Source organism: Macrobrachium rosenbergii, chromosome 17 (assembly GCF_040412425.1).
Source record: "Macrobrachium rosenbergii isolate ZJJX-2024 chromosome 17, ASM4041242v1, whole genome shotgun sequence".
In the NCBI taxonomy this organism is placed as follows: Eukaryota; Metazoa; Arthropoda; class Malacostraca; order Decapoda; family Palaemonidae; genus Macrobrachium; species Macrobrachium rosenbergii.
In genome coordinates this window covers 38,382,536-38,410,322 of record NC_089757.1, presented here as the reverse complement: position 1 = coordinate 38,410,322, position 27,787 = coordinate 38,382,536, and the positions used below count along the sequence as shown (strand labels likewise).

Below are 27,787 nucleotides of genomic sequence, written 5' to 3'. Positions count from 1 at the left end.
AAAAGGAGGTATCTTTCGTGTGCCACTGGGGAAGCTCCTTCCTTGGGAGTTTCTGCCTCCTCCCAAGGGGACTTTTACAGCCTGATTGATTCCACGTGTAGGTCAGTGTTTTCCTCCACCAAGATCTTGTTCACATCTTCAGAACTGGACCATTTGGTTCGGGACATATTCAAGGTCTTTGAAATCTTCAGTTTCTTGGACTGGACTGTAAGTGCCTTGGCTAAGAAGATTGAAGACTGCGCCACTCTTCAAGAGAACTTTTCTTCGGACTGGCTGGGAGTCTCCTCATGCGCAGATAAGGCAATTAGGGATGGCTCCCAAGAACTGGCTGCCTTATTTTCTGTGGGAGTTCTCAGGAAAAGAAAGCAGTGGTGTTCTTTTACCGCAAAGGGGGTCACTCTTTCCCAAAGGTCGGCTCTCCTTTTTTTGCCCTTGGACCGCTTTAGTTTGTTTCCTTGTGCTACATTGGAACACAGCAGCAGAATTACAGAAAAAGTCTACTCAAGATCTGCTTGCACAGTCTACCAAGTGCCCCAAGGAGTTTGGACGTGGTCCTGTGACCTCCTTTAGTGCAAGGACAGTCTCCCTGCTTCAACAGCAGCCCTTTTGAGGCGGCAGAGCAAAGTTTCAGCCCTGCCCTCACACAAACTTTCGGTCAGTTTGACCTGTCAAGAAGTCATCTTCTAAGCCCTCCTCTCGCAAGTGAGGATCCTGTCCTCCGTGTTCCTGTGGGAGCCAGGCTTCTCCATTTTTGGGGCAAATAGGAAGCCAGAAATGCAGAGCCATGGGTCTTGGAAGTCCTCAGAAAGGGCTATTCCATCGCGTTCAGGAGAAACCTCCTTTAGTGTCATCTCCCATCAGCTTGACAGCCTACTCGGTAGGCTCGGAGAGGTTTTCGGCCCTGTCACAAGAGGTCTCTTCCCTGCTCAGGAAGGAAGCGAGCTGTAGAGGTGGTCAAAGACATAAGCACGGAAGGTTTCTACAACCGTCTGTTTGTCGCCCCCAAGTCATTGGGAGGTTAGAGGCCTGTCCTGCAAGGGAGATTGGATGGTGACCATTGATATGCGGGATGCATACTTCCATGTCCCAGTACATCCGGACTCCAGGAAGTACCTGAGTTTTGTGTTCCAGGGCAGAGTCTTCCAATTTCAGGCTCTGTGCTTTGGCCTCTCCACAGCTCAAGTTTTTACCCGTGTTCTTGCCCCTCTTGCGAAGTGGCTCCATCCTATATTTGGATTATTGGCTCCTGCGCTCCCCCTCAAGAGTAAGATGCATGGAGGACCTTTAGAAGACACTTCTCCTTGCCCAAGAATTGGGCCTTTTAATCAACCAGAAGTCACAACTGTGTCCCGACTCAGTTGATTCTCTATTTAGGGATGAGGGTCAACTTTCTGAGTTTTCAGGCTTTTCCGTCCCACAAAAGAGCCCATTCCTGCCTGTGGACAGTACGAAACTACTTCTCCCATCCTTCTTGGCCAACAAATAGATGAATCTACTGGGCACACTCTCATCCATCGAGAAGTTCGTACCCTTTGGAAGACTCCACACAAGAGTATTACAATTCTTCCTAAAGGCCCCAGGAAGACCCTTCCAGATTTGTTCATTTTCTCCATCACGCCCGGGATCAAGGAAGACCTTTGGTGGTGGCTCGCAGAACGAATGTTTTTAATAGGGAAGCCACTGCATCCTCTGAGCCCCAAACTAACCTTATACTCAGACGCATCAGACCTGGGTTGCGCCTTTCTTCTAGAGAATATGGAAGTTTCAGAGACGTGGTCTCAGGATGAGAGAAAGCTCCACATCAGTGTGAAGGAGCTGAAGGCAGTTCATTTGGCCACTTACAGTCTAGTAATATTCAATCAATTACCTTCATTTTGCAACAAACGGGAAGCCTCTAGCACAATATTTCATGCATCATTTTGTGATAATATTTTCTCTGTGTTGCTTTGATCGTTTTACAATTTGTTATATACCAAAATCATCGTAATTTAGTGTACAGTACAACGAATAAAAAAATAACTCATTAGCTTTAACCGTTTTGCTCACAGCGCGATTTGTATACAATTATATATGAAATTTTTTTTTTGCGCTGTCATATATTTGAATATTTATATATGATAATGATATTTTTTTTCATTTCTGATGGTCGCATACTAAACTTCAGGCAGTGACAAAAAAAGGAGCCAAAAATTAACTCGTAATCTTAAAAACTAAGTGTGCTGTGATTTTTTGAAAAAAACTTTTTTTCCGCCTCGGCACTAACTCCCGAACGCCGCCTGCATACGGCAGACACTTTTGTGAATAGAGGCTCAGCGTTTAAGGGTTAAATGTTCTGGCAAGCGTTTAAGGGTTAAATGTTCTGGCAAACAAGTTGAGTCGCTGCAGACAGGTTCTAGCTACGGAATGGACACTGAATCCGCAGGTGTGCACCGACCTGTGGAAACATAGGGGAAAGCCCTCGATAGACCTGTTTACAACATCGAGGAATCATTGCCTTCCCTTTTATTGTTCTCCAGCCCTGGACCCTCTGGCATGAGCAACAGATGTAGTGCTCCAGGACTAGTCAAACCTGGACATGTATGCCTTCCTACCGTTCAGCATGGTGAGAGAGGTCATAAACAAGTCTCTCTCCTATAGCAACATATCAATGACCCTTGTAGCTCCATTTTGGCTGCAGAAGGAGTGGTTCCCAGACCTTCTCAGGCTGGTAGTGGACTACCCAAGACTTTTGCCACAGAGACAAAGTCTCCCCAAACAGCCACACTTCCATCATTTCCACCAAGGCTTATCCGCTCTTGCTCGGACAAGCTTCAGACTGTCAGAAAGCTTGTCAGAGCAAAGGACTTTTCAAGACCAGCTGCGGAGGCTATTGCAAAGTGTAGACGTCGGTCTTCCTCTAAAGTCTACCAGGCCAAGTGGGCAGTCTTCTGCAGCTGGTGTTGAAGACATGACGTCTCTTCTTCTGAAACCTTTCTAGCACAAATTGCAGACTTTCTGCTCTTCCTGAGGTCTTCTCAAGGCTTAGCTACATTCACTGTCAGAGGTTACAGAGCCATGCTAAATTCAGTTTTTAGACATAGAGGTTTGGATATGTCTGTAAGTCAAGACATTAGTGACCTGATCAAGTCTTTGGACACTTCAAAGCAAGAGAGGACAACTTCGGTATCCTGGAACCTGGATGTTGTCCTTAAATGGATTTTGGGCCCTCCATTTGAACCCCTTCACTCTTTATCTCTCAGGGATTTAACTAGAAAAACCCTCTTTCTGGTTGCTTTGGCTACGGCCAGTAGGATTAGTGAACTGCAGGCCTTTGATAAGAAAGTTGGATTTTCACAGGGATATGTGGCTGCTTGTTCACTCTTGGGTTTTTAGCTAAGAACGACACTCCGTCCAATCCCTGGCCCTGCTCATTCACTATCAAGACCCTGACGGACATCCTCTGCCCAACAGACCAAGAGACAGCTCTGCGTCTGGTAAGAGCATTAAAGCATTATCTCCATAGGACTAAGAGGATCAGAGGCCCCTCTCATAACCTCTTGTGCTCGGTCAAGAACCCTTCCCGTCCACTGTCCAAGAATGTTTTGGCTTTCTTCTTGAGGGACATAATCTGACTTGGAAATTCGAGATGGTGACTAACCCATTTATAAAGGCAAAGCCCACGAGCTAAGAGCAGTTGCCACTTCATTGGCCTTCAAGCGTAACTTATTGCTATCCACGATCCTTCAGTCCACCTATTGGAGGTGTAGTTCAGTGTTTACTAATCATTATTTACGTGATGTAGAGACTGTTTACAAAAACTGCAGTACCTTAGGTCTGTTATCTGTGGCTGGCATGGTATTGGGGAACGAAGGATAGGAGGTGTGCCTTCTATTTCTCAATCTCCTCACCTTGATACAGGTCGTCGAGTTATGGGAAGCTAGGGGGTACTGTGTACCTGGAGTACTCACCAGTTGTTGTGTTTTAATGGATGGGTAGTGGTTATTTTATGTGATGTATAGGTTGCTTTTTATGGTACTGAGCCCAGGGCAAGGGCACTTTTTATAATGCAATGCTTTGGCAGCCATATGAGTACTCCTCAGCTGCAAAGCTCCAAGTGAAGTAGGGCCGTCCCACAGCTTTATCGCCACGCCACTATGGGTTGAGATGAGCACCAATCAGTGGCAGTATCTTCCTGCTGTAGATCTCTCACTAGGGAAGGTTACAACAAGCATTTCACCAATGCTAGCTACCTTTCTATTTCAAATTCATCTCCATTACCGAGTGTTTTTAAGTAAAATATGTCCTTGTAAACCACCTCCTGTCAATGTGGGATTCAGCTATGTAGTTACTTGGTAAATTACTTTTATAGAAATGACGTTTTTATAATAAAATAGTTTTTTATATACTTACCAAGTAACTACATGATCGAAGTCCTCCCTCCTCCCCTCTTGAACATAGGGCACAAACGAATTGAGCTCCTCGGCTGTGTTGTACCTATTCTTCCTTGAAAGTGGGCGGGATGAGTTACCTACACCAAAACAATAGACGTTTTACTGCGAATTTCAAAATTTAAGCTGGCGCGATAGTTAGAAACTAATAGCTATGTAGTTACTTGTAAGTATATATAAAACTTTATTTTACTGTATTATAAAAATGTCATTTTCTGTATTGCGGCTCCCAATCTTTAAAATCATGAGCCACCTTTCCTTGAATGCTCTATCTTTCGGTGTACAGTAAAGTTTGTCACTTTTTCCCCTTCCCTAGTTTTTCTTGCCTCCTTCAATCAGGCACTAGATAACGGTATTGGGTTTCCAATCTCATTGGCCGTTGCACTGTAGGTTAATATAGTTTTTATAAAGTACCCTAGCAAGATCATTGAGTCTCATCTCCATGTTATTGGGTTTACCTGAAGGTTTTCTTCTTGGATGACAGGTGAAAATTGGACCAAGACAAAGTTCAGTTGTACTGCTGGTTGGGAAGAGATTAACGTTAAAAGGCAAAGAGACTGAGAGTAGTGGATGAAAATTATAAGGCAGAAAGTTAAACAAGCAAATTGTATGTGTAATGCTTCGAGCTAGCTTGTATTTCTATGTTCACTGTTCATAAGCTGATGGCTCATAATGTATTGATGCTTGCAACCCTAATCTCTACAAGGTGTTGTATTCTCGTGATGTGAAAGTGCAGTTTTTTATTTTCATGAGTATTTAAGTTTAAATGACAGTATTGGTACTCATTGGAGGATTAATTTTTTAAAAAGAATTAATTGTTATAAGCTTAGGTTAAAAACACTAACTTTCTTCCTGCCTTATTGGATGTCTTGAATTTTAATGTTCAGCACAAGAAGTTGTTTAATTCTAGAAATTTTTATTCATGACTAACATGCTGTACAGTGTGTATATTTATTGTTTCAGGTTGCCATTTGCTGGGAGATTATTTAGAGGGTGTAAAAAAGGATTTTGAAAAGGCTTCTAAGGTTTTCCGTACCAATTGTGACGAATCTAATCATGCCAGAAGTTGCTATAAGTTTGCCAATTATAGTTTTCTGGGAAAAGGTGGCAAACAAAATATGGACGAAGCTTATTCATATTACTTAAAAGGATGTACAGCAGGTGATCCTGACTCATGTCTCAATGGTGGTTTAATGTGTGTGTCAAACACGCCAACAAATGTGCAGAGACCAAAGGACTATGATAAGGTTTGTGAAACATCTGTTGTATTTCTTTGTTATTTCAGTTTTGGAAGTTCTTTCACTTTTGCCTTTAATAAAAAAAAAAAACTTAACATTTTGCTCTTGGCCGTATTTGGTATTTCAAAAATTTGAAAGGAATTGTTCTATCTCTCCACCAAAGTTATTCTTCACCAATTGAAATTAAGTCCTTGCATACATAGTACTTTGTATATATCACTTCTGTTTAGAAGGAAAGTAAGAGTAGTGGTTAATAAATCTAGTGTACATTTCAGCTTGACATAATAAACAGCCAGACATAAAACATCTTCATTATTACATGGACTAATGTTTTAATAATGAACAGATTGGTTTATGTTTGTGAGTATCTGTCACTGGAGCAGATAGTTCTAATGTATTGGTAGGTCTGGTTTTATTACCCACTTTAAAAAGGTGCATTCTTAAAAGTGGGTCGTGTATAGAACTCAAATTTTTTGTTCTCTTACATTAACCCTTAAGAGTCAGGCTAATTATTTATATATCATGCAACCCCCTAGATTGGGCAAACTTTAAGGTTGGCCAGTTTAAGAAAAAACACCTCAATGGAAAGTGGAAGATATGCAAATGCACAAGGTGTAAAAAAATTATAAAAAATTTTCCCAACCTTCCACAGGAAGTTGAAAGTGACTATTTACAATCCTGTGTGGGGCCTCTTTTACAAAACGCTTGTAAATTTTACCAAGTTATACATGTTTTTTTCTAATAATTTATTTTATTTTATTTTGTAAAATTATAAATACAGACAGTCTCCGGGTTACAACAGTCTGAGTTTACGACGCTTTTCAAGTATATTCATAAAAAAATTATTTCCTGGGTTACAATGCATGATCCAGATTTATGATGCTGACAACGCCGATCCGACAGAAGAAATATGGCTCTAGAATGGTAAAATTTTGAAGGTTTTTCTGTTGAAAAACTCAATACAAATGCAGGATACATTGTTTTCAAACATCCAAAGAACTAAAAGTAAGGTTTTCTTACAATTTTTGGCGGTATTTCGGATGATGCCAGTCCAACGAAGATCTGAAGAAGTATGCATCCAAAATGGCAGAATGGTCAATATTTGGAAGGTTTTTCTTAATGAAAAACTCAATAAAAATGTAGGATTCATTGTTTTCAAGACACCCAAAGGATTAAAAGTAAGGTTTTCTTACGATTCTCAACGGTAATATTTCGGATGACTCGGTCCAATGCATACAACGGAAGAAAATTCACATTCGTGGATTTTTTCATAGAGCAATATTCACTAATTACTGATTTTTATTTTATTTTCATGACTAAATGCATTTTTTATGATAAAAAATTATTTACTAATTTTAAAATATTAATATTAAGGTAACCACAGCAAAGTATCGAGAAAAGTTAAATTAAAATCCCTTGAAATCATAAAACTGCTTACCGATGTTATCACTTCATTCAGCCTCTCTCTCTCTCTCTCTCTCTCTCTCTCTCTCTCTCTCTCTCTCTCGAATAATTTCACTCTTTTGAGATTTAAGTAAGGCCAACTGTCCATATCTCTCTCTCTCTCTCCCTCCCCGAATAATTCACAAATAATTTCACTTTTGAGATTTCAGTACGGCCAACCACCCATATCTCTCTCTCTCTCTCTCTCTCTCTCTCTCTCTCTCTCTCTCTCTCTCTCTCTCTCTCTCTCTCTCTCTCTCTCTCTCTCTCTCTGAGTAATTCCACTTTGAGATTTAATAAAGTCCAATCTCTCTCTTGAGATTTAAGTAAGGCTCTGCCTCTCTCTCTCTCTCTCTCTCTCTCTCTCTCTCTCTCTCTCTCTCTGTACTGCATATATCCTTCAAAGGAATATGGATTACTGTATATAAACACAAAAATATACTAAAATCCCATCATCGGTTGTGTGACAATTTTTTTATTGCTTTGATGTAGGCTTCATGATGAGACGGGCACAAGGGATTAGTAGCAGCCAATAACAAAGGTTGCAGCAACCCCCTCTCTCCATGACAATACGCTATTGTCCGGAAGGACTGACAGTAGCCAATAAAAACTTGTAACAACCCCCTCCCCCCCTCTCGCCCACCTTGACGACATGCTATTGGCAGGAAGGGGGTGATTTTAACCAACCACAAAGCTTGTACCTCTCACGGTCTTTGCATACACTAAAAGGAGGGTGAGTAGTATCTCTCTCTCTCTCTCTCTCTCTCTCTAACAGAAAAATTATCCATCACTTCATAAACTGTTTCTGGATCTAGGATAAGTGACCTTACAGGTGGAATAAGGACATCTAATATTTCAATATTGATGGCTGTTCAACCTTTCATTGAACAGCCATCCATCCCCAAAGAGCTGCTGTAATTCTGCCACTCTTCCCAGTGGGTTGGATATTTTCAACCTCATACCTGGAAATAAAATTATAGGCTTCTTGAATAAAAGTTATGAAAAATAATTTTGATTACTTATAACATGGTAAACATTGTTTGCACCCAATCTACAATACACGCTAGGATGGAATATAAAGACGTGTATACTATACATATGCATATATATATATATATATATACATAGGTATGCTCACTAATCTGGCATCATTGGGACTTAGAGGGTGCTGGATTAGCCATTTTGCTGGATTAACCATTTATTAGGCTAGAATACACGAAACCCAGTAGCTAAGCACCTCATCCTAGAATTAAAATATCCCATAAATCAGTACAGCGTTGGTTAATAAAGAAACATACCATCAAATACAGGTAGTGCTCGAAAGCTACTTATAATTCGACTTACGATATTCGAAGCTTACGATGGGGTTAGTAATTAATACTGATACAAAAATATTTAGAAATATTTTTAGATTTTTATGCAGGCAGCAAGAGAGACCAACTTCTTTTCCTCCATCTCTTTATTCCATCTGCTAGTTAAAAAGGTAAAAGAGAGAATGATAAAAGTATTGTTAGTAACGTTATACTTTGCGTTATCGCGTACATCACCATAAACAACCGAAAGAAACTGTTGTTTTAAGCTAATAATCGGGCCCGATAACAACTGTTATGCTTGATTTAAACCATCGTGACGGTTTAAACAATTACTGTAGTTATGTTACAAATGACGTTATACAGTACAATAGACTAATATATTTTTTTGTTAATTATACTCATTTGCTTTGAGAAAGATCGGTAAGGAAATATACTGCTGCAGTAACTTTATGCTGCAATTTGTAGCTGAAGCTGAGGAAGCAATGTTCAAGCTGCTAGTGACTATAGATTATCGTGCATCAGCAACATGGATGAAACTTGACCGTAAATAAAATTGGAGAGAATGTATTTAATCAAAACTACTGGGCATGAAAGAATACAAATTACTGCTGTTTTCACGCCGATAAAAGATAAATACGTAAAGCTCAGATATGATGAAATCAAGAGAAAATAATGAAAGGAATCTTTGATCTTTTCTTACACAAACAAACATGCCCCAAAACGCCAGCCGCACTCTCTGAACGCCACATATTAACGAAAAAATAGCTAAATTAATTTCACAACGAAATGTATTTAAGTTATATTTCGATTTAAAAACATTTCGTATCTATTCATTTACGCTACTAGAAGCAAGAAAAAGCTTCAGAACTGAGTTAAATGCGCAAATAAACACTGTTATCGATTCCAAAAACAAACATTGATCGTAATTTATAATAAAAAGCAATATGAGAATATACGCAATGGATATGATGTAGTAAAGCATAACTTTTTAAAAGATCCATGAAAAGATGCACATTCGCTATGTTGATGTTTGTATAATACTGTTAATATCTGAATAGAGTTTAGTATAATGTAGGCTAGGCCATCAGATATGTAGCCTATAATGGTGTATATACCATAGCGTAGGCCAAAAGACAATAATAAATGTAAAAAATGGAACAGCAAAAGCATGCCTGTGTTTGCAAACACCCCAGTTTGTTGAGGCAGCACACTGCGCCAAATCGGCACAAATAAATTTTAAATTAAAGGAAACAGAAATTGCGAGCGAATACTGGATTACTAGCTGAGCTAATTCGAAAAATTTTAAAATTAGGAAACAGAAATTACTGTAGCCGAAATTCTGTGCCGATTACTGATTGTTCCGGGACTACTGATTGCCGGATTAGTGATGGTATAACCTGGTGTATATATATGTATATATATATATATATACATATATATATACATATACATATATACATACATATACATATACATATACATAGTAAGATATACATATATATATATATATATATATATATATATATATATATATTATATATATATATATATATATATATATATATATATATATATATATATATATATATAGCTTAGTGGTGTTTGTCCCTGGGGTCCCTCCATGGTTCCATAAGACAGACCAATCAATTTCAAAGAATTTTTCTTCTAGTTGGTCTTTGCCAGAATAGTGCATGTTGGCACAATGATAGAACATGAGGACTCAAGACAAGAGGGCTTTATCTCTTTGTCAACACAAGATACCTAGGTTCATTTCTTATCCTTGACACACTGATGTGGCAACAGTTCATTATACATCGGCCATTTTCCTGATTATTTTTGTAGTGTCTCTAGGGTAAACTTGCTCTTCCTTTCGATCGCTTAATTTTATTCCTGAAATCTCACTTTGGTCATGATTGAAGAACTAAACTCAGAACCAAGTTAGTGCATAGGTTTAAGTCCCAGTGGAAAGTTTTCGATGTCAAATTTGTAGCTGGTAGCTTTATTTTGTTAAAGTTGAGAGCCGTTGCATCTTCCACAAGGCAAGAAGTTGGGTTTGGTTTGCTAGTCTATGGTACCATGCTGTTTTCTCTTTTTTCCTGGCTGACAAGTGATTTTTAATTATATTAAAATAATAATAGACAATTTTGTTCCTGAAAATCATTGGTATATGATCTTTTAACTTAGTAGATATGTTGGGTTACTTACACTTGTGAATGGTAGTAGCCTAACTTCTGTTTACGAAAGATAGCCGTGACCATGGTTCCCAACCATGCTCAACTTCCAAACCTTGGTGTTTAGTAAAGCCAGTTTGTCATTTGTAGTATTTAGTTATTAAACTAAGTAGTTTTTGTGATAATGTTCCCAGTTTATTCTAAACATCAGAGAACTTGTATCAAGTTATATGATTTTTCGTTTATGGATCTGCTTTATCAGATGTTGCTCCGCTGACAGTGGCGTCACTTTAAGAAAATTCTTGTGACAGTTTCTTATCCTACGTGATTATTAAATTTGACATTTTCATAATAACAGGTAAATTTTCTTTTGGCACAATTTTCCTTAAGATACCTTCTTATGTAGCCTGTAGTTTTTACCTGCATCTTACAAATAGCCTAGACTTGGTAAACAAAATCATAATTTTACAGAAATTACATTTATAGTATACAGTTAGCTTGTCTTAATTAAGTGGTGTAGCATGTAAGAGAACTTACTTTTAAGACATAGTTATACAGTAATTATGAATATTTTAGTACATTATTACTGTCCTATGGATATAACCCATTGTTATGATTCCTAACAGTGTACTATGGCTACATACTTGTGACCCAGTAAGCCTGTTTTATGTTAATCGTGCTGCCTGTATAGTGATTATAAATAGTTAGCAAGTGTAACATTTGTGTGAAAATACATTTAAGGCAAAATTATGGTAGTATTTATTAATACTAAAATATAATACTACTGTCTTATGAATATAACCATTGTTATGGTTCCTGACATTATACTGTAGCTACTTGTGACCAAGTCAGCCTGTTTTTTGTTGTGTGTGCTGCCTATACAGTGGTTATAGGTAGCCAGCACCAGGTATTTTCCAAGAAACACGTGTTCCTTTTATCACTACTGGACCACTGTTATGGAAGACCCACAGATTATGTGTGCTGCAGCAAATTGCTGGGTCCACTTTTCGCCTGTGGGTACGGCTCATACCACCTGCCATGAACACAGCCTTTGTAGGAGTAAAGGAGAATTTGGTTTGTTGCTGTACATCAGTGAAAAGTGTAACATGCTCCTGGCAGCAAGCTTTAATGATGAGAGCTCACTTTAAACCGTCTTGTTGGGTCCTAGGTTTCAGTAGGGGTACAGAAGGAGGAGACCATCTTTTTGGCAGAACTCTGGCAGAGTGTATTTCCTTCCCTCTCTGAGCAGAATTCATGTTTCCCTAAACCATTGGTTCTTAGAACCTCCAAGGTCGGCTCCTCCTTTTACTTCTCTTCCTATAAGTTTTCTTGCTTCCCTCTTCACATGGAATTGATTATGGTAATGACTGTTGTTTGAGCATGATGCATTGATTTAGTATAGGTAACAGGTAGGTGATCCCCCACCGTACTACTTAGTGGACCCACTTATCCTTCTTATTCTTTATTACCTATGCTAATCTACACTTTTCAACTTTCTCTTTTGCTTCCTAGAGAGGTTTGGTACTTAGTGCCTCTTTAGCATTGCATTTGAAACCATCCCAGTTGTGAGATATACCGTAAGGTCCCTACTCACTGCAAGAGTTGCAAGCTCACTGGCTGGTGGATGTGCGATGTGGGTTACACAGGGTGCCAACTCTTTTCACCACCTCCAGTGCACATGAAGTGTGACTACGCTGGCCCAGTTCTTGATGGGACAAAACTCAAGAGGACAAATGACCATCATGGCTTAGTTCTGAGGCCCTGCATGTGTAAATGATCATATGATATTATGTGCTGGACATTTCTGATCATATGGGGACTCTTCCTTTACCTCCCAAGGTATTGGGAGGTCATAGTATCTTTTTTCATGTACCTTAATCTCTCCTCGACCGAATACAGCCATGGTGACAAATAAAGAAAATATCGAAAGCGTTCTAGGCTGTATTGGGGAATCTTCTCCTGATGCCCCTCTACCTCCAATTCCTCTTAGCCCCTTGTCGATGACCTCAGCACCTTCGCACCAACTGTTGATGACCCATGCAAGGGAAAGGATATCCCTGTAAAAAAAGGACTTGGCATTGTGACAATGGAACCGTTCTCCCTTGAGCCAGATGTTTCTGTGCCTGTGTCCCAGCAAAAGAAGGAACAAAAGAATAGTTCAAACTTTTCAACTATGGGCCCTTTGGAGCCTAAAAAAGTAAATAGAAGACAATACAGACCTGACTCAACCTTGGTTCACTTTGATTCCCTCTTTAGAGAATCAAACTGTTCAAGGTTTTTAAATTTGCAAGCAGACCAAAATTTATCTTTATTAAAACTAGAAAATTACCTGTTGAACCGATGCCCATCAAAAGAGATAGGCATAAGAAAAATTAAAAAAGGGAATGGTTGGTTGAAACAACAACCAGAATCCAGTTGGAAAGTTATCAAAACATTAAAAATATAGAGAACATAAATATAAGTGTTTCAAGGTATGATACCATGAATAATATATAAGGCACAGTAGTAGTGCCAAATCTAGAAGAAGAAATGCAAAACAAATCAATGTTATTAGGATCGTTACAGAAAAGATACAACAACGTTGAAGACTGTGAAATATATAAGGTCCCAAGCAGGAAGGACAAAAATAAATAAATCAATAGAAAAGATAAAGTTCAGTGGCCAAACCTTGCCCTTGAAAATTAGAATATTGGGATTAAATAGGTAACTAAGACCTATGTTCCCAAACCCGTGCAATGCAAGAACTTGCAAATACAGCCATGAAATGCCAAAATTTTCCCAGATGTGCCTTTTGGTAGTTTGCCGGATCACAAAACACACTGGGACTATGGCCAACCAAAATGCATAAATTGTGGCCTAGAACATCATGCTCGATATAGATCTGTATATGCATTTTATATTTACAATACTGAACTCAAATTACTACAAGAACAAATTGGAATGTTGATCAGGGAAGCAAAGTTAGAAATAAAAGTGAGAGAATTGAATGACCCAGCTAAGAAATTTAGGTATGCAGATACTTCAGAATCAAATACCAGAACTGAATTGAATGATAATAGAAATAAAGAAATACCACCAAAAATACATGGTCAAAAGAACTCTTCTAAGGAAATTTCATATGACAATGACATTATCACAGTGGACAGTCGATTTACCTCTACCAGAAATAGATACGAATAATGACATAGAGAAACTCTCTCTCTCTCTCTCTCCTCCCAACAGATCTGTTTTTAGAATCGTCTCAACCTCTTTTTAACAACTTCTTTATTCTGCGTCTCTTTTTCTTTGTTCTGAAATGCTTTTCCATGAACAAACAGTGTTTTATATTTTGACTAATACAACTCTTAGTTATTATGTCTCTATGTTTTAGAACGTATTTGCAACACTAGCGCATTTACACTTCGTAAACAATACAGATCAAATTAGATCAATTTAAACTATCTACTGTACAGGTAAAGACATACAGAGAATTAATAAGTTGTAAAAATGTGTGAGCGCTAATTTGAATGAGAGAGAGAGAGAGAAGGGTTGTCCTTACTTAAGAGAGTGAAATTATTTATCAATTATTACAGAGACTGAGAGAATAACGAGAGAGAGAGAGATTGTCCTTACTTGAAATATCAAGTTATATTATGAATTATTATGGGGAGAGAGAGAGTTATTCTTACGTTAGATATAAAAAGATGGAAATTCAGTATTAAACTAGCTATTAAATGAAATTAAAGTTACTCCATTTTCATTTAAAAGTTAGCTTAATACATTACCCTTAAAAAAAGAAATAAATGGTGTGACTCTCTCCCCCATTCCACCGATCTATTTTTAGAAGTCTTCTCAACCTCGTTTTTAAAAACTTCTTTATTCTGTCACTTTCTCTTTGTTCTGAATTGCTCTGTGTTCTGAAATGCTCTATGTTTTAGAACGGCGCATTTACAGTTTGTAAACGGTACAGGTGAAATTAGATCAATTCAAAATTATCTACTGTACAGTTAAAGACATACAGAGAAACAGTGCTGTAATACGTAGGTTGGGTAACTTCGAACGAGAGAGGAAGAGAGATAACAGTTGTCCTTACTTAAGAGTGAAATTTTTTATGAATCTCAAACACACACACACACACACACACACACAGAATTACAAGAAAATCTGACCACTGATTAGCAACACCCCTTCTTGTCATGTTCAATGACATGTCTGACAGCTTTTGCCTTCACCTCCTTCTTGCAAAAGACAGGGAAGAATTTGTTTGTTCAAAATGATACAAATTTTGTAATTACAGTTTTTTTATTATTATTATTATTATTTAATTTTATTAATCTTATTATTTGAAAATTAATACTTATTATTAGGTAAAAGTTTATTTATCATACAAATAAACATACCTGTGTCTATGTACATAAAATTCATCTCACTAAAAGAGAGAGAGAGAGAGAGAGAAATTATTACTTTAATAATATTTAATGTTATTTAATTTACACATAAAAAGCTTGAAAACTTATAAATTACATAAGAAATTACCAAACACTTTGCTGGTTTCTCAGTGTTCTTAAATGTTTGTGTGTGCGTGAAAACCTCGTGTATGACCATTAGTTAGGTTCCAATGAAAAATTCGTGTGTCTGTGAATTCGTGCAACTTGAATCACGCAAGTTCGAGGTATTACTGTATTTTGTTGGCTTGGATACAGAGATTTTTTTTCTTAATTATAATCCCTGTAGTTTCCATATGCAGTGTGAGTGTACTGTTTTATTATCATTACAGATAAGTGGGCTAACATTGTTTAGAGCCTTTTGGGTATTTTGATCCTTGATCAAGAGCAAAACCAGTTAATTTTTAAAATAATGCAGTGTATTGGGTAAGGTGCAGTACTTCAAATACTTTCCTCTTTTCTCACTTTTTTCTCTTTGTTTTCAGGGGCTGGAACTTTTGAATAAGGCATGTGATGGCAACAATGCATTTTCATGTTATTACATATCGGGTATTTTTATCCAAGGTGTTAAGGACCATATAGAAAAGAATATGCAGAAGGCATTTGATTATTCATTGAAAGCCTGTGAATTAGGAAATATGTATGCTTGTGCTAATGTGTCTCAGGTATGTATACAGTGCTTTTGAGTTTGTGATTTGGTCAGGTTGTTGCATTATAATTACCATTTATTTTCTGGTAGCTACTATCATTTGGAGGGAATCTTACGTACTGTTGAAGTTGGCTTACATCTTTGCACCATCAGGTGCAATCAGCATTAAAAAAATCAAATCAGCATTAAAAAAATCAAGTTATGCAGGCTAACCTGTTAGGGCTGACTCTGTAGTCACCTGTTTTCCCAGCAGTTGGTGTTGGAATGTAAACAGTTAAGTCAGTATTCTTGCTGTCTGCTTCGAGAGGTGTGAATTGGCAGTTATTTTTTTACATACTTTAAGGACTCTTCTTCTTTTAGCTCTTGCTGCGGCAGAGTGTATTGTGAGTTTCAAGCCCTCTCTTGTATGTGGGCACTGTTCTAGAGCAACCTCTCCCTTCTTTCATTGCTCAGAAAAAAGATACAGTAGTGAAGCCCTTTCCAGTTTTGTGACAGTGCCTAATTTAACTGCTTTGACCGGCATTGAAGAGGTGGCTTTTATGTTTCGTTGAACCTATTAACAGTTTTTATTAGTGAATTTCAAACCCTTTCTTGCTAATGTGCTTTGTTCTAGTGACAGTTGCTCTCTTTTCTTGCTTTGCCTATAGAAAAGATATAGAAGTGTAAGCCCTTCCTAGATTTGACAGTGCCTAATTCAACTGCTTAGGTAGGCTATGAAGAAATGGCTGTCTTATGTCCAGTTAGAACTACTAAAGGTTTATCTGGACAGACTTTAAACCTTCAAGAGGAGGAGTTTTTATAATTTTCAGTGGTGTTAGAGGGCAAAACACTCCTGTGTCCAAGATAGCTAAAGTATATGCACACACACACCTGATTCCTGAGCTTTACCTTGTCTGGAAAACATACTCATGGCTTCAGTACTGTAGACATGTTTTTATTAACTTTAATGCCCTTTTCTAGAAAAACTTGTCGTGCAGCTCAGGGGAAATGTAACAGTTTTTGCCTCAGTATTTGCAAAATGTTTAATTTTAAGGCTGATAAATAGTTTATGTAGACAACTCGTTAGGGCACACAAGTTTACTCAATCTTTTCCTTTCCTCCATTAGCCTACCTGATAGCCTAGGTTAATTCCTATCTCACTCCTGCTCTGCCTTCCTTTGCTCCCTATATGGTTCAGGAGAAAAATATAAGTAATTGAGATATATTCTTTTCTCATAGTCATGTATAAGAGAGAGAAGGTGCTGGAGCCTTGGCATCTGTCTGTAGCCAGCCCTCTAGACTGCCCTGCATAAGTTGGGTTTCTCTTCTGACAGAGAGCCAAGGCTTCTTGGGACCTTTGTGCCCTTTGCCACCTCTCAACTGTCTCTGTGAATGAGTCAATTGGTTGTTTGGATCTCTTGTTTGGCAGTTCACGTGTCGCCTGTTTAGCAAGAGTGATGTAAGATGGGTGTAAACTGTAGAGTTATTTAGGGTTACAGACTTATTACGTTTGCCCCAGTAGTTCTGAGTCTCGCACTAGTTCTGTTTTCGTTTGCTCTCACGATATCATCTCTGCGAATGATATCCCTAACCCCCTCTTTCTCATTTTTCGCATATTGTCTCGTATCTGTTATCGTGTAACAATTATTCATAATAGCGGCTTTCTCTTCAACCGCTTCCTTTTCTAGAGGGAATTAGCCAGGTGTCAGAACAGCTCTCGCTTCTTGGTAATCACCTCTTAGTGTTGTGCAGACGACACCGTCTGTTGTCACGAGTATGTGGTGACGTCATGCAAGAAACCTCTAACTTCTCCATCTGTGCAGACAACACCCACTGTCATCAAGGTTACGTGGTGACGTCATACAAAATCCTCTCCTCCACCCAAATACCAGTTCATTCCATCCGTCTCTGTTTCCCGGCATTCTGTGGAGTCATTGCTGATCATCTGGCATGGTCACCTCTTCTGTACCTGTTCCTCTGTTTAGACTTTGGGAGTTTCAGCCATGCTTTTGGTTGATTCCCCTGAGTATCTAAGCAGTGCATGGTTCCATTTTCACTTTCTTTTGCCGAAGATAAATCCATTAACCAGGGTCCTTTAGTATACTTCTACCTCGGTTCCTGTTAAAACCAGTAAGTTAACATGGATCATGGTAAGAGACCCTTTTGGAATGGGTGAACAGTCATAAGAGCAAGCTAGGAAACTGTTTAGAGTTTAATAGCTCGGCTCCTAACACGAACAGCGTAGTGTGCTCGCAACTGTGTTTTGTACATGAGGTATAAAGCCCTTAGTCCTTTCATTGCGACGGGGACTCTATATCCTAAACCAAATATGTTAGTAACCTTGTTTTCTGTGTTATCATTAGTTGTTAGGAAATCCGGTTTTTGAATTTTGGGAGCATGAAGGTACACATTGGTGTATAGGAGCATACCTTTATATATGAAGGTGGCAGCGTATTTGGTTTTGGACTGTCAGTTATGGGCATTTTTCCTTGTAAGGATCCTATGACAAGTCTTGCTACGAGGGCCTTACACCCAGTTGTGGTTCCAATGTCTGGCTACAGTACTTGCCAGGAAGGATCACATAACAGGCAGGAATGTTGAGAACCTTTTTCTCCCCATCAAAAAGCTTTTAGTTCGCTTGGCTGATGTTATTTCTCTGTCTGCACCAACCCACCATCCTCATTCAACATGGTAGTCAACTAACTTTTAACAGTAGGTAAGATTCAGTCCAATTAATGATAAATTTCATTATAAAAATTATTTATTTGTGTACTTACCTACTGTTAAAATGGAAATCCACCCAGCCTCCCCACATCTTAGTGGGTGGTCAAGAAGAATTCTGACTCAATTGTTTACATTCCAACACCACCTGCTGGGAAAACAGGTGACTACAGAGACAGTCCTAATGGGTTAGCCAAGCTTAACTTGAATTTTTTAAATGCCAATCGCACCTGATGGCGCGAGAATGTAAGTAACTTTAACAGTAGGTATCCATATAATTTTATCATGAAAATTATCACATTTATGCTATAAGGTATTGGTGCTGTAAATTGTTTTACCTACAATAAGTAAACTATATGTAAGTTAACAATAATAGCTTATTTAGTTGTACCTGAAGGAAGTTACGTTACAGTATTGTAAATTGTTATAGAGATCAAATATGAAAAAGAAAAAGAACACAGTCATTACTCTGATACGGTTGGTTATTTGTGGATTTTTTTGTTGAGAAATATTCACTAATTGCTGTATTTTCATGACTAAATAGATTTTTATGATAAAAAATGATGTACTAATTTTCAAATTTTAACATTAATGTAAACATAGCAAAATATTGATAGAATGATTTTTTTTCAATGCATATTAAATATTTAGATACCGTACAGTACTTCACTTCCCACTGTTTCCCCTATGTGCTGTAAAAAAGAAAACAGGACTGCCTTCAATACTGTATGAGAGAAAATGGATGTTCCTAATATAGGGGTAACTTGAATAGTTTTCACACTTAGCTGTAAGCCATATATTTTAATATGGTAATGTTGTGAGATGACTTTGAAATATTAAAATGTTTTAGATGATAGTTTAAGGTATATTTGGCGTAGGGTGATAGTTTAAGGTATACCACTTGGTGCTTGAACTATTAAAACAGGCAGATATAAGCATTTTTAGAGGGGATTTTGGTATTTGCCGGTGGGTGTGGTATGCATCCCTCGCGAATACTGCAGGATGACTGTATACACTCAAATGGAAGTGTATTTACAGTACTCCCACATAAAGGTACTCTGCTAGGTAGTTTGGGGCACTCAGTATTCACTTCAGTAACCCCTGCATAATGGGTTGAGTGTCTGTACCAATTTTTGTGGCTGCTGTGCTGTCTAGGTGGCACATATAGTGGACTTACTTCAGGTCCTGACCATGTAATATTGGGCTATGCCATAGCCTGTCTACCATTATTTTTCAGTTGTCCATTTGTGGGAATGTTTTTTGTTTGTCCATTGGCTTTATTTATTCTTACTTTAGTTATATTTTTAAAAACTTTAGAATTTAATATTGACCATTAAAGTTTAATTGTGCTCATTTAAAACTTGCATCTTTTGCTTAAATCTTGGCTGAAGTCTCTCATAAGTGTACAGTATTCTTTAAATTTTCTTTGATTTAAACTTCCTGTGTTGTTCTTGTCTGGTTAAAAGTACCTTTTAATGATTGTAAAGTTATAATCATCATTGTTTGTATGTCAGATTTTCCCTTGAAAGTGTAGAATCTGATATGAGGTCTTTCCAGTGGGTTCTGCCTTGTGCACTTTCTCTGTGAATTCCTTTCTGGTTAAGGTCTTCATATTTGCCCTTTCTTGTTAATTCTCTGACCCTTCCTTCAGAAATTTTTTCTACCATTTCTGTATGTACGCTCTGATTGTTTCTCATCGTTTCTCTCGAACTTTGAAATCTTGGTGATTATCCGTTCTCTTTATTCTCCATTAGACAGACCAAACTTCTGTACCTAAAATGGGAAAGATAAAATAGATGTTATGCCCTCTTTTATATACTACAGTTTTCAAGTAACTGATGTAATTTAGTAACTTTCTTAAATGTCAGTATCTGCTTCTAGTGGCAAGTCCGATTCAGTGGTTTTGTTAAATTACTTTCTAATAATAATTATTATAATAAAATAATTTTAATGACAATAACTGAATTTCTTATCTATTTATGCATATACAGTAGAACCCCGGTCCTCGACTGTACTAGAACTTGACATAATCGGATTTCAACACGGCCATTGAGTAAATTTTTGGCGGAGCTCAAAACAACAAAAACCGAATTCGACCCGATGAATCATAGCGATGTTTGTAGAAAAAGAGTTTCAGGCGGCTGCGCTGGTTGGTGTTGTTGGTGGCGTTTCTTTTCCATGCTTATTTTTAAAAAGATTTAAAGCCCACATGCTGGAAATAAAGTGCAGTGAAAAACAAACCAGATTATCACATTAAAATAATAATACAGTATTTATAAACTAGACTACTGTATATCCTGTTATCATAAAATTAAGAAAAATTTCCTAGATTGTTGGAACTTGGCAGCTCTTGGCAGATATAAACAAACCACAGCGCCACCCTGGTGGTGTGTGTGGTAGAAATAAACAAACCACAGCGCCACCTGGTGGTGTATTGTGTAAATAAACAAACCACAGCGCCACCCAGGTGGTGTATATGTACTAATGGCACCAGTGATACACGAGGTGGCGCTGTGGCTTGTTTATATCTGCCACAAGCTGCCGAGTTCGTAATTTAGGAAATTTTTCTTGAATTTTATGATAACAGACACAGTTTGCTTATATATACTGACAATTAATCTAATGTGATAATCTGCTTGGTTTTTCAATATCATTATTAACAACAGTTTTCATGTGCACCACGTTGCGGTACATTCTGGTAGTGCCTGGGTTACCTGCTTCCAGCCTATGGCGCTCATCTATCATCGTTAATACGGCCGTGATTGGTCATAGCCAATTTTTTTATACAGTATGCATTTAAAAATGTAAAAAGTGCTTCTGATACTGTAAGTTATTCAACTCTGAACTTGTTTAATTGTAATTTGTGTAAAAGTTTTGTATAAAAGGTAAGGTTGGTAATGACTGGTGGTCAGGAATGGATTAATCCATTTTCAGTTATTTCTTATGAGAAATTGCTCAGGGAGTGACAAAATGAATCGAAACACTTCTTCTGGAAGCAATTAGCATCGAGGACCAAGGTTCTACTGTAGTCTATTTTTAAGGAATGCAGAGCTGACACACTGTCTTCTTCACTTAGAATTGTCCCAAGTTTGACAATACAAGTATTTATTTTGGGTTCACATTAACTTATTTGTTGATGTGAGCCCAAAATAAATATATGTAGTGCCAAACTTGGGACGGGTTCACAAGTGAAGAAGACAGTGTGTCAATATGGAGCACTGTAATCCACCCATGAGACTAGATTCCTTCCTCAAGGGTAAGAAGACTCATTTTTAGTGATTATAGAACTCCAGCCTCCTTTAGACCTTTCACCATCTTCAGGCTGCCTCTGTTTTCCTTTAACTCTTGAATGGGGTGCTGGGTTTTCCTTAAAGGAAACAGTTGAGCAGAACATATATATTTCCAAGATCTTGGAAGCTCACTGATTCTGTTAGCTTCCCAGGACTAGATTAGGGTATAGTGCAATTATTGTTTCATATAATGTCATGGCAGTAGCATACCTGAGGAATTGAGTGGAAGTCTTTCTCTGTAGCCTTTTGGAGCTTCACTTTGTTTCTTCCTTTCTTCCTGTCACATGATGTCCTTGGCCCCTTGAGCAAGACACTGGCTATCAAATTGCTTTTACCACATCTAGGACTTCAAATTGATCCTCTTTTTGACTTCAGTCAGTGAAAAGTTATATTTTCTAGAACTAGCAACCGGGAAGGTGGACTTGTGCACATAGGAGATAGTCAGAAATTACTATTCTCTGTGCCACCTCTTAAAATCATTGAACTTAAAATTATGGCTTCCAAAGTTTTGATGTGTTTGCTCAAGAGTGCAAAATTCCTTGAAGTATCACAAGATATGGTTAAAACCCTGTAGTCTGCCTTCAATGGCAAGAGTTTTCAGACAAAAATTCTAGTTTCTCTTCACAACCAAGGGCTTTTTCTTCAGATTGCAGCAGGATAAATAAAGGAGTTCTCCTGTTGATGTCATGGGAAATGTGATTCTTCATTGACTTATAACACACATGCCTATTATATATCCTATAGCAAGCTAACAGTTTAGAGCTTTGCCAGAGTTATCTCTCCTTAGAGAAATGGTTGCAGATTTCCTTTAGATTGGGAGCAAAGTAAGGGTTTGCTCATATTATCTCTTCTTAAATTGTATCTTACCATGGTTGTAAGTAGTCTTCAAATTACCCCCTTGAACCTTTCATGAAGACTTCTCTGTGAGACCTGGTTGCCATAGTGTACTATTAGCATATTAGTCCACCCATGTGCCACTGAACTTTGTAGGCTATCAATAATGTCAAGTCATTCATTCATCCCAGATTTAAACACACCCTCACTTCTATTTCAGGCTAGTGGGGTTTGACAGAGTGTACTGTATTTGGTTAGAACTCTGAATAAATAACAGGCATACATATATGTATCATTAATAGGCTCCAAAATTATAAAGAGTACTGTATATTGTAGCGTGGGCTTAGTCTTGCAGTTTTATTTGATGTTATGATGTTTTACAATGTAATGTTATACGGACAAAAAACATAACAGAAATTGATGTAGCATGAATACCAAAAAAGCCACAAAGCAAGCTTGGTAAACCTGTAGTTGTTCCCATACAAAAACAAACCTTCGGCCTTTACATTGGGAGATTCTGTGCAGCGGGAATGCCAGTTATGAAAAAATTCTGTATAATACAATCAAGGTATGGCAGAGTAATGCATAGTGTCACCCAATGGGGCCAACAAGTGGGCAGAGTCTTATCTCGCTTGCCCCCAAGAATCCTGTGATGCATTCAGTGTTCTCTTAACCGCCTTCTCGAGTGCTTGTGCGCAGCTCAGCCCTCATTAAAGCTGGTTTTTTACTTCCTGACATTTTGTTTGCATTGGTTCTATATTTTTGAGTGGTGTACAGGCAATCCCCGGTTATCAGCGGGGGTTCCTTTCCGAGAGCGTGACGATGAGCAAAAATCGCCGATAACTGAAATCGGTGATTTTCGACGCGTATTGGCACCGATAAGTTCTGAAAATCGCCATTTTCGGTTATTGGTGCCTCTGTTAGCTATGTATCAGCACTAATACGCGATTATTGGCACCAGTAATTGGAAATCAGAGCATATTGGCACCGAAAATCACTGATTTTCATTGTTAGACAAGCGCCAAAAATAACGAATCTTCAATAACTGAGCTGGCCGATAATTGGGGACTGCCTGTATTTGGTGCTTTTTTGTGTACAGGCAGTCCTGCTTACTGGCAGCATTGGTTAAGGGCGATCCAGTTTTACAGCGCTTGTCTAGTGACGCTGTAAACTGGGTTTTTGGCACCGATCTCGGGTTAGCGGCGCCGTTAAGCGGGTTATTAGTGCTACCATCACCAGTTTTCGGTTAGCAGCGCTCAGCTGGGAAGGGAACCCCCGCTGGTAACAGGGGACTACCTGTTTGTTTGCTACATCACCATGCAAACCCATAATTTACCTTGGCCTAATGCTAAGAAGCAAAGGAAGTGCCCTGGTATTACTAACAACCCTTGCTTCTGCTACCTAGCCTCTTTTGAAACTGACCCTCATGTGACTTGTAGGAGGTGTAGACTTCACATTAACAATGTAAGTAGCCCGTTCTGAATGCCGTGATTGGTCTCATGAGCAATGGAGACATTTTGAGTCGAGGAAGAGGTACAAGCGGAAGGGTGATGCTCAGCCACAGGAGAGTTTCGGCCCTTGAGAGGTGGCAGATGACGCCATTCCTTCTTGTTCCTTTTCTCCTTCCCTGAGCCGTCTTCCTGCCAATTCTTCCATGGAACAATTTCCTCCTTTACATTTGTCTGTTTCCTCAGTGATGTTCCTGAAGAGGGTTTGGGAGATCCTATTGTCTTTTCTCCCCCTTTTCTTTGGGGGGGGGTAAGGATGCTGCCCCTTCCCCCTTGGTTGGGGGACAAGATTTGATTTTGATTTATTTCTAGGTTCGGACATTGATGCAGCCACTCTCCGTGAGTATTGGTCAGAAGGCCTCCCCGTAGAACCGTGGTTGAGGGGACTACTTTCTCATCTGATGTCATCTTCTCGAATGTCTTCTGTGATAACTATGCAGTATTAGCCATGGCTTCTGGCTTTTAGCAATGTGATGTCTAGCTGCGACATGTAATGTGTTATTCACACTGAAAGGTAGTGAATGAAAAAATGAATTCTTTCACTCCCATTTAATGAAGGCGTAAACAAGCGTGAGAGCGGGAGGATGAGATCCGATGCCGATCACTGGAATCAGTGACCACTGTTCTGTATACATCGCATTTGTGGGAAGACAGAAAGTATTGTCTGCTAAAATGCAATGTTGCCACGTTTGCCAATTCAGCCAGTGATCTTACAATTATTTATAAGAACGTATAAATGGTTAGCATGAATAGAATCGTAAAGGTAACATAAACATACTTATTCTGTAAATGATAATAATGAAAGTGTACAGAATACATATATTTGATATCTATACACCTCCTCCCTTTACACTGTGCACCGTCTCGAGCGGAACATGACTTCCTTCAGTCGGGGCGAGGAACGACGAGGGCACTGGGGGTGCTGAGCGACCCGTTTTCCTGGCGAAGCAAGGGATGCAGGGACTTGGGAAAGGGTCATCACTCGTGTTAGGCACTGGGCGTATGTCTTCTGTTTACCCCGCAAGCGGCCACTAAGGCGCACCTCGTTACTGTCTTGACCTGCCATGGCCCATCCCCAATGCCAACAACTTGTCCCATCGTGGCGTCTTGGCGTCCCGGTATCCTGACTTGCTGGCGATGGTGAGCCTGGTTAGAGAGGTGGGCATGAGAAGGTAGCGACTTGTGAAAGCGGTCGGCAGCGGGGCAATCGTCGGCGATCGTGATCCTCAGTCTTGGTTGCCATTCTTCCATGAGCGATAACAGGTGGGCGGAACACAGGAATGCGGAGAGAGTGGCCATAGAGAATATGTGCAGGGGCGTCAGGAGGGGTTAGGTGTTCGAAGCTCTGGCAGTCCTCTGCTATCAAATCTTGTAATCTATATTCCCAGATGGGGCTGTCGTCATAATGAGATGTAGCACTTTTACTACTGCTTCCATGTCCATTGGACTGAGGTAATGTGGGAGTGATGATATGGCTGACTCCCCAGCGTTGGTGAATCGCAAGAATCTTGGCTGGAGAATGGGGGTCCCTCCGTCCATCCGTAAGTGGAGTGGGACCAACTTCACGGAAGTAGGCATGAAACATTCTTGTGAGTCTAGCACGCCCAGTCGTGTGTCTTCACAGGGACAATCACAGGCCAGCCTGAAGTCTATCAACTATAACAGAATGCCTTCCTGCAACATGAAAGAATCAGCTGACACACTTCCGAAGGGCTGGGTTGGGTGGTGAAATCGCACATGTAGGTTCCTGTGTTGCTGGTGGGGGCTGTTGGCAAGCATTGCAAAGCTTCTGTATTCTTTATGTCAGCATCGATGCGCACAACCCAAATACTGTCTGTCTTGCACGGCGTCGGTAACCGATCCCTCGGTGGCTGTCATGGAGGCGAGCCAGGTGCGTCTCACGGAGGGCTGCCGGTATGATGATCGCTTGCCCCGCAAAGCGCTAACTCTCCATCCTGCGTAAGCTGTCCGCAGCTTCCAATCGGGAGGGCAGAGGCATGGATACGTGGCGCCGGTTGGTGGGGAAGCCATTGGAACATATTGGGCGAGGTGACTGTAGTCCTGATCCTGAGATGCAGCAGTCTTGGGAGTTCCTGTAAGGTCTGTCTTCTTGATGACGTGTCCTGTTAACCTGATCGTCGGTGGAAATAGCAGTGCTGGTGACGATACCTGACATGGGCGGTTGAGTGGTGCAGTCTTCCTCATCTTCAGGTGTGGGCGACTGGTGGGAGAAGCGAACAGGCGTCTGGTATGCAGAGCTGTTTCCCGCGCCATACTGCGGTGAAGATGTGGGGCCACTTTCATCTTGGCGTTGCAGGCGTGGATTCTCAATAGCATCCAGGGTGTGATGGTTGAGATAGGAATCAGGGGCGATGGTCAGTCATCACAGTGAAATGTGGAGATCGAACAGGTATAGGCGGCATTAGCCGTGGCCCCAAGTGACTGCAAGTAGCTCCAGCTCTATAGTGGCATATCGGGTTTTCGTGTCTGTGGGAAGCTTGGAGCCACACTGGAGCGAGGCATCCGACTGTGGCAGTTGTCCTGAAGTAGGGCATAGCCAAGGCCGTTACAAGCGTGGCGTCTGTCTGCAGGATCCGCAGGGCGAGCCTGGGTTGAAAGGTGCCAGGACTGGTGGTGAAGTTAGAGCTTTCTTGACATTCTTAAATGCTTGCTCAATGTCAGGCGTCCAGATAAATGGCGCTTCGGGCTCATGGCGGGCGTAGAGGCTGTGCTACTGATGAGATATCTGGGGTGAAGTCGGCAAAGTTGGTTTACAGAGACCATAAACGACCTGATGTCTGTGACATTGGGCGATGGGAAGTCACGTATGGCGAATGCCTTGTCAGGGTCTGCTGCGTGCAAATCAGGCGATAAAACATACCGCGAAATTTAACGAGGGCAGCTACGGTGAGCTTTTTTCATATTGGGAGTAATGCGTGTTCTGACACCTGGTCAACATTTGGTTTATGTGTTTGTAGGTGGGAAGAGAGAAGTCTGCGTCTGATATAAGGATGTCATCTATAACCTTCACACAGTTGGGGATACCTTGGCAGAGCCATATCTCCCGCACCGGAGGCAGTAGGCATCACCGTCGCTGCGAATCCCGCCGAGTCTACAGCAGTGCTGAAACCTTCGTGCGGGGTTATGAGCGTGGTCAGATGGCGTCTTCTCTGCCAACTCCATCTGCCAATAGCCATGGAGGGCATGCGCTGTCGATGAAATACTTAGCAGTAGGAGATGTGTTGCGGATGGCATCATGGGGGTGTCGGCGATATGGATGTATTAGCAGAACTTGAGGTAAGTGGTGTAATCCACAGTAATCACGGACACCTTTGTCCTTGGGTACCAGGACCATGGGGTGGCACCATTCGGAGGGTTAGGTAAGCCCTACGAGCGTGATGATTCCTTGTTGTACTAAGGAGTCAAGTTCTTCTTTACTTGATCCCTGAGGGCGAGCGGAATGGGCCTGGATGTATGTACAGCCCGGTGTAGCACCAGGTTTCAGGTGAATCTGCATTGGATGACCTGTCATCTTCTTTGGTGGCTGGTCTGCAGATCTGCCTTGGATATGAGCACGTCGTTGAAATGGCGAAAATAAATCATAGCAGCTGCAGGTGATGTCATAGCAGTCAGGAATCTGAGCCACACCTGTTGACATATGTAACCTTTCAGAATGGGCTTTTGGAATTCTGGTGACACTATAACAAGGGCTCGGCAATGTCACGGGAGAGGAGGGGCGGTCTGAATCTCACCGTGAACATCATGGTCGCTACACATGACTTGTTGCCAA

General features: G+C 39.9%; 2 protein-coding genes across 5 annotated transcripts in view; one reads left to right on the top strand and one right to left on the bottom strand.

Annotated features, from left to right (window-relative positions):
- The window catches only part of Ercc1 (DNA excision repair protein Ercc1), a 222,878-nt gene that overhangs the window by 24,313 nt on the left and 170,778 nt on the right, over positions 1–27,787 (bottom strand). For 2 of the 4 annotated variants that reach the window (XM_067119867.1, XM_067119875.1), the window contains exon 7: positions 18,361–20,138. The exons of the other annotated variants lie outside the window; for them this stretch is intronic. The gene's annotated coding sequence lies outside the window, so the exon portion shown is untranslated. Of the gene's footprint in view, positions 1–18,360; positions 20,139–27,787 lie in introns of those variants that run through there. 4 annotated transcript variants of the gene reach the window in all.
- Coa7 (Cytochrome c oxidase assembly factor 7) overlaps positions 1–27,787 on the top strand; it is a 126,454-nt gene that overhangs the window by 74,692 nt on the left and 23,975 nt on the right. The window contains exons 3-4 of the mRNA XM_067119876.1: positions 5,391–5,674; positions 15,502–15,681. Of these exons, the coding sequence (XP_066975977.1) occupies positions 5,391–5,674; positions 15,502–15,681 (464 nt within the window). The remainder of the gene's footprint in view (positions 1–5,390; positions 5,675–15,501; positions 15,682–27,787) is intronic.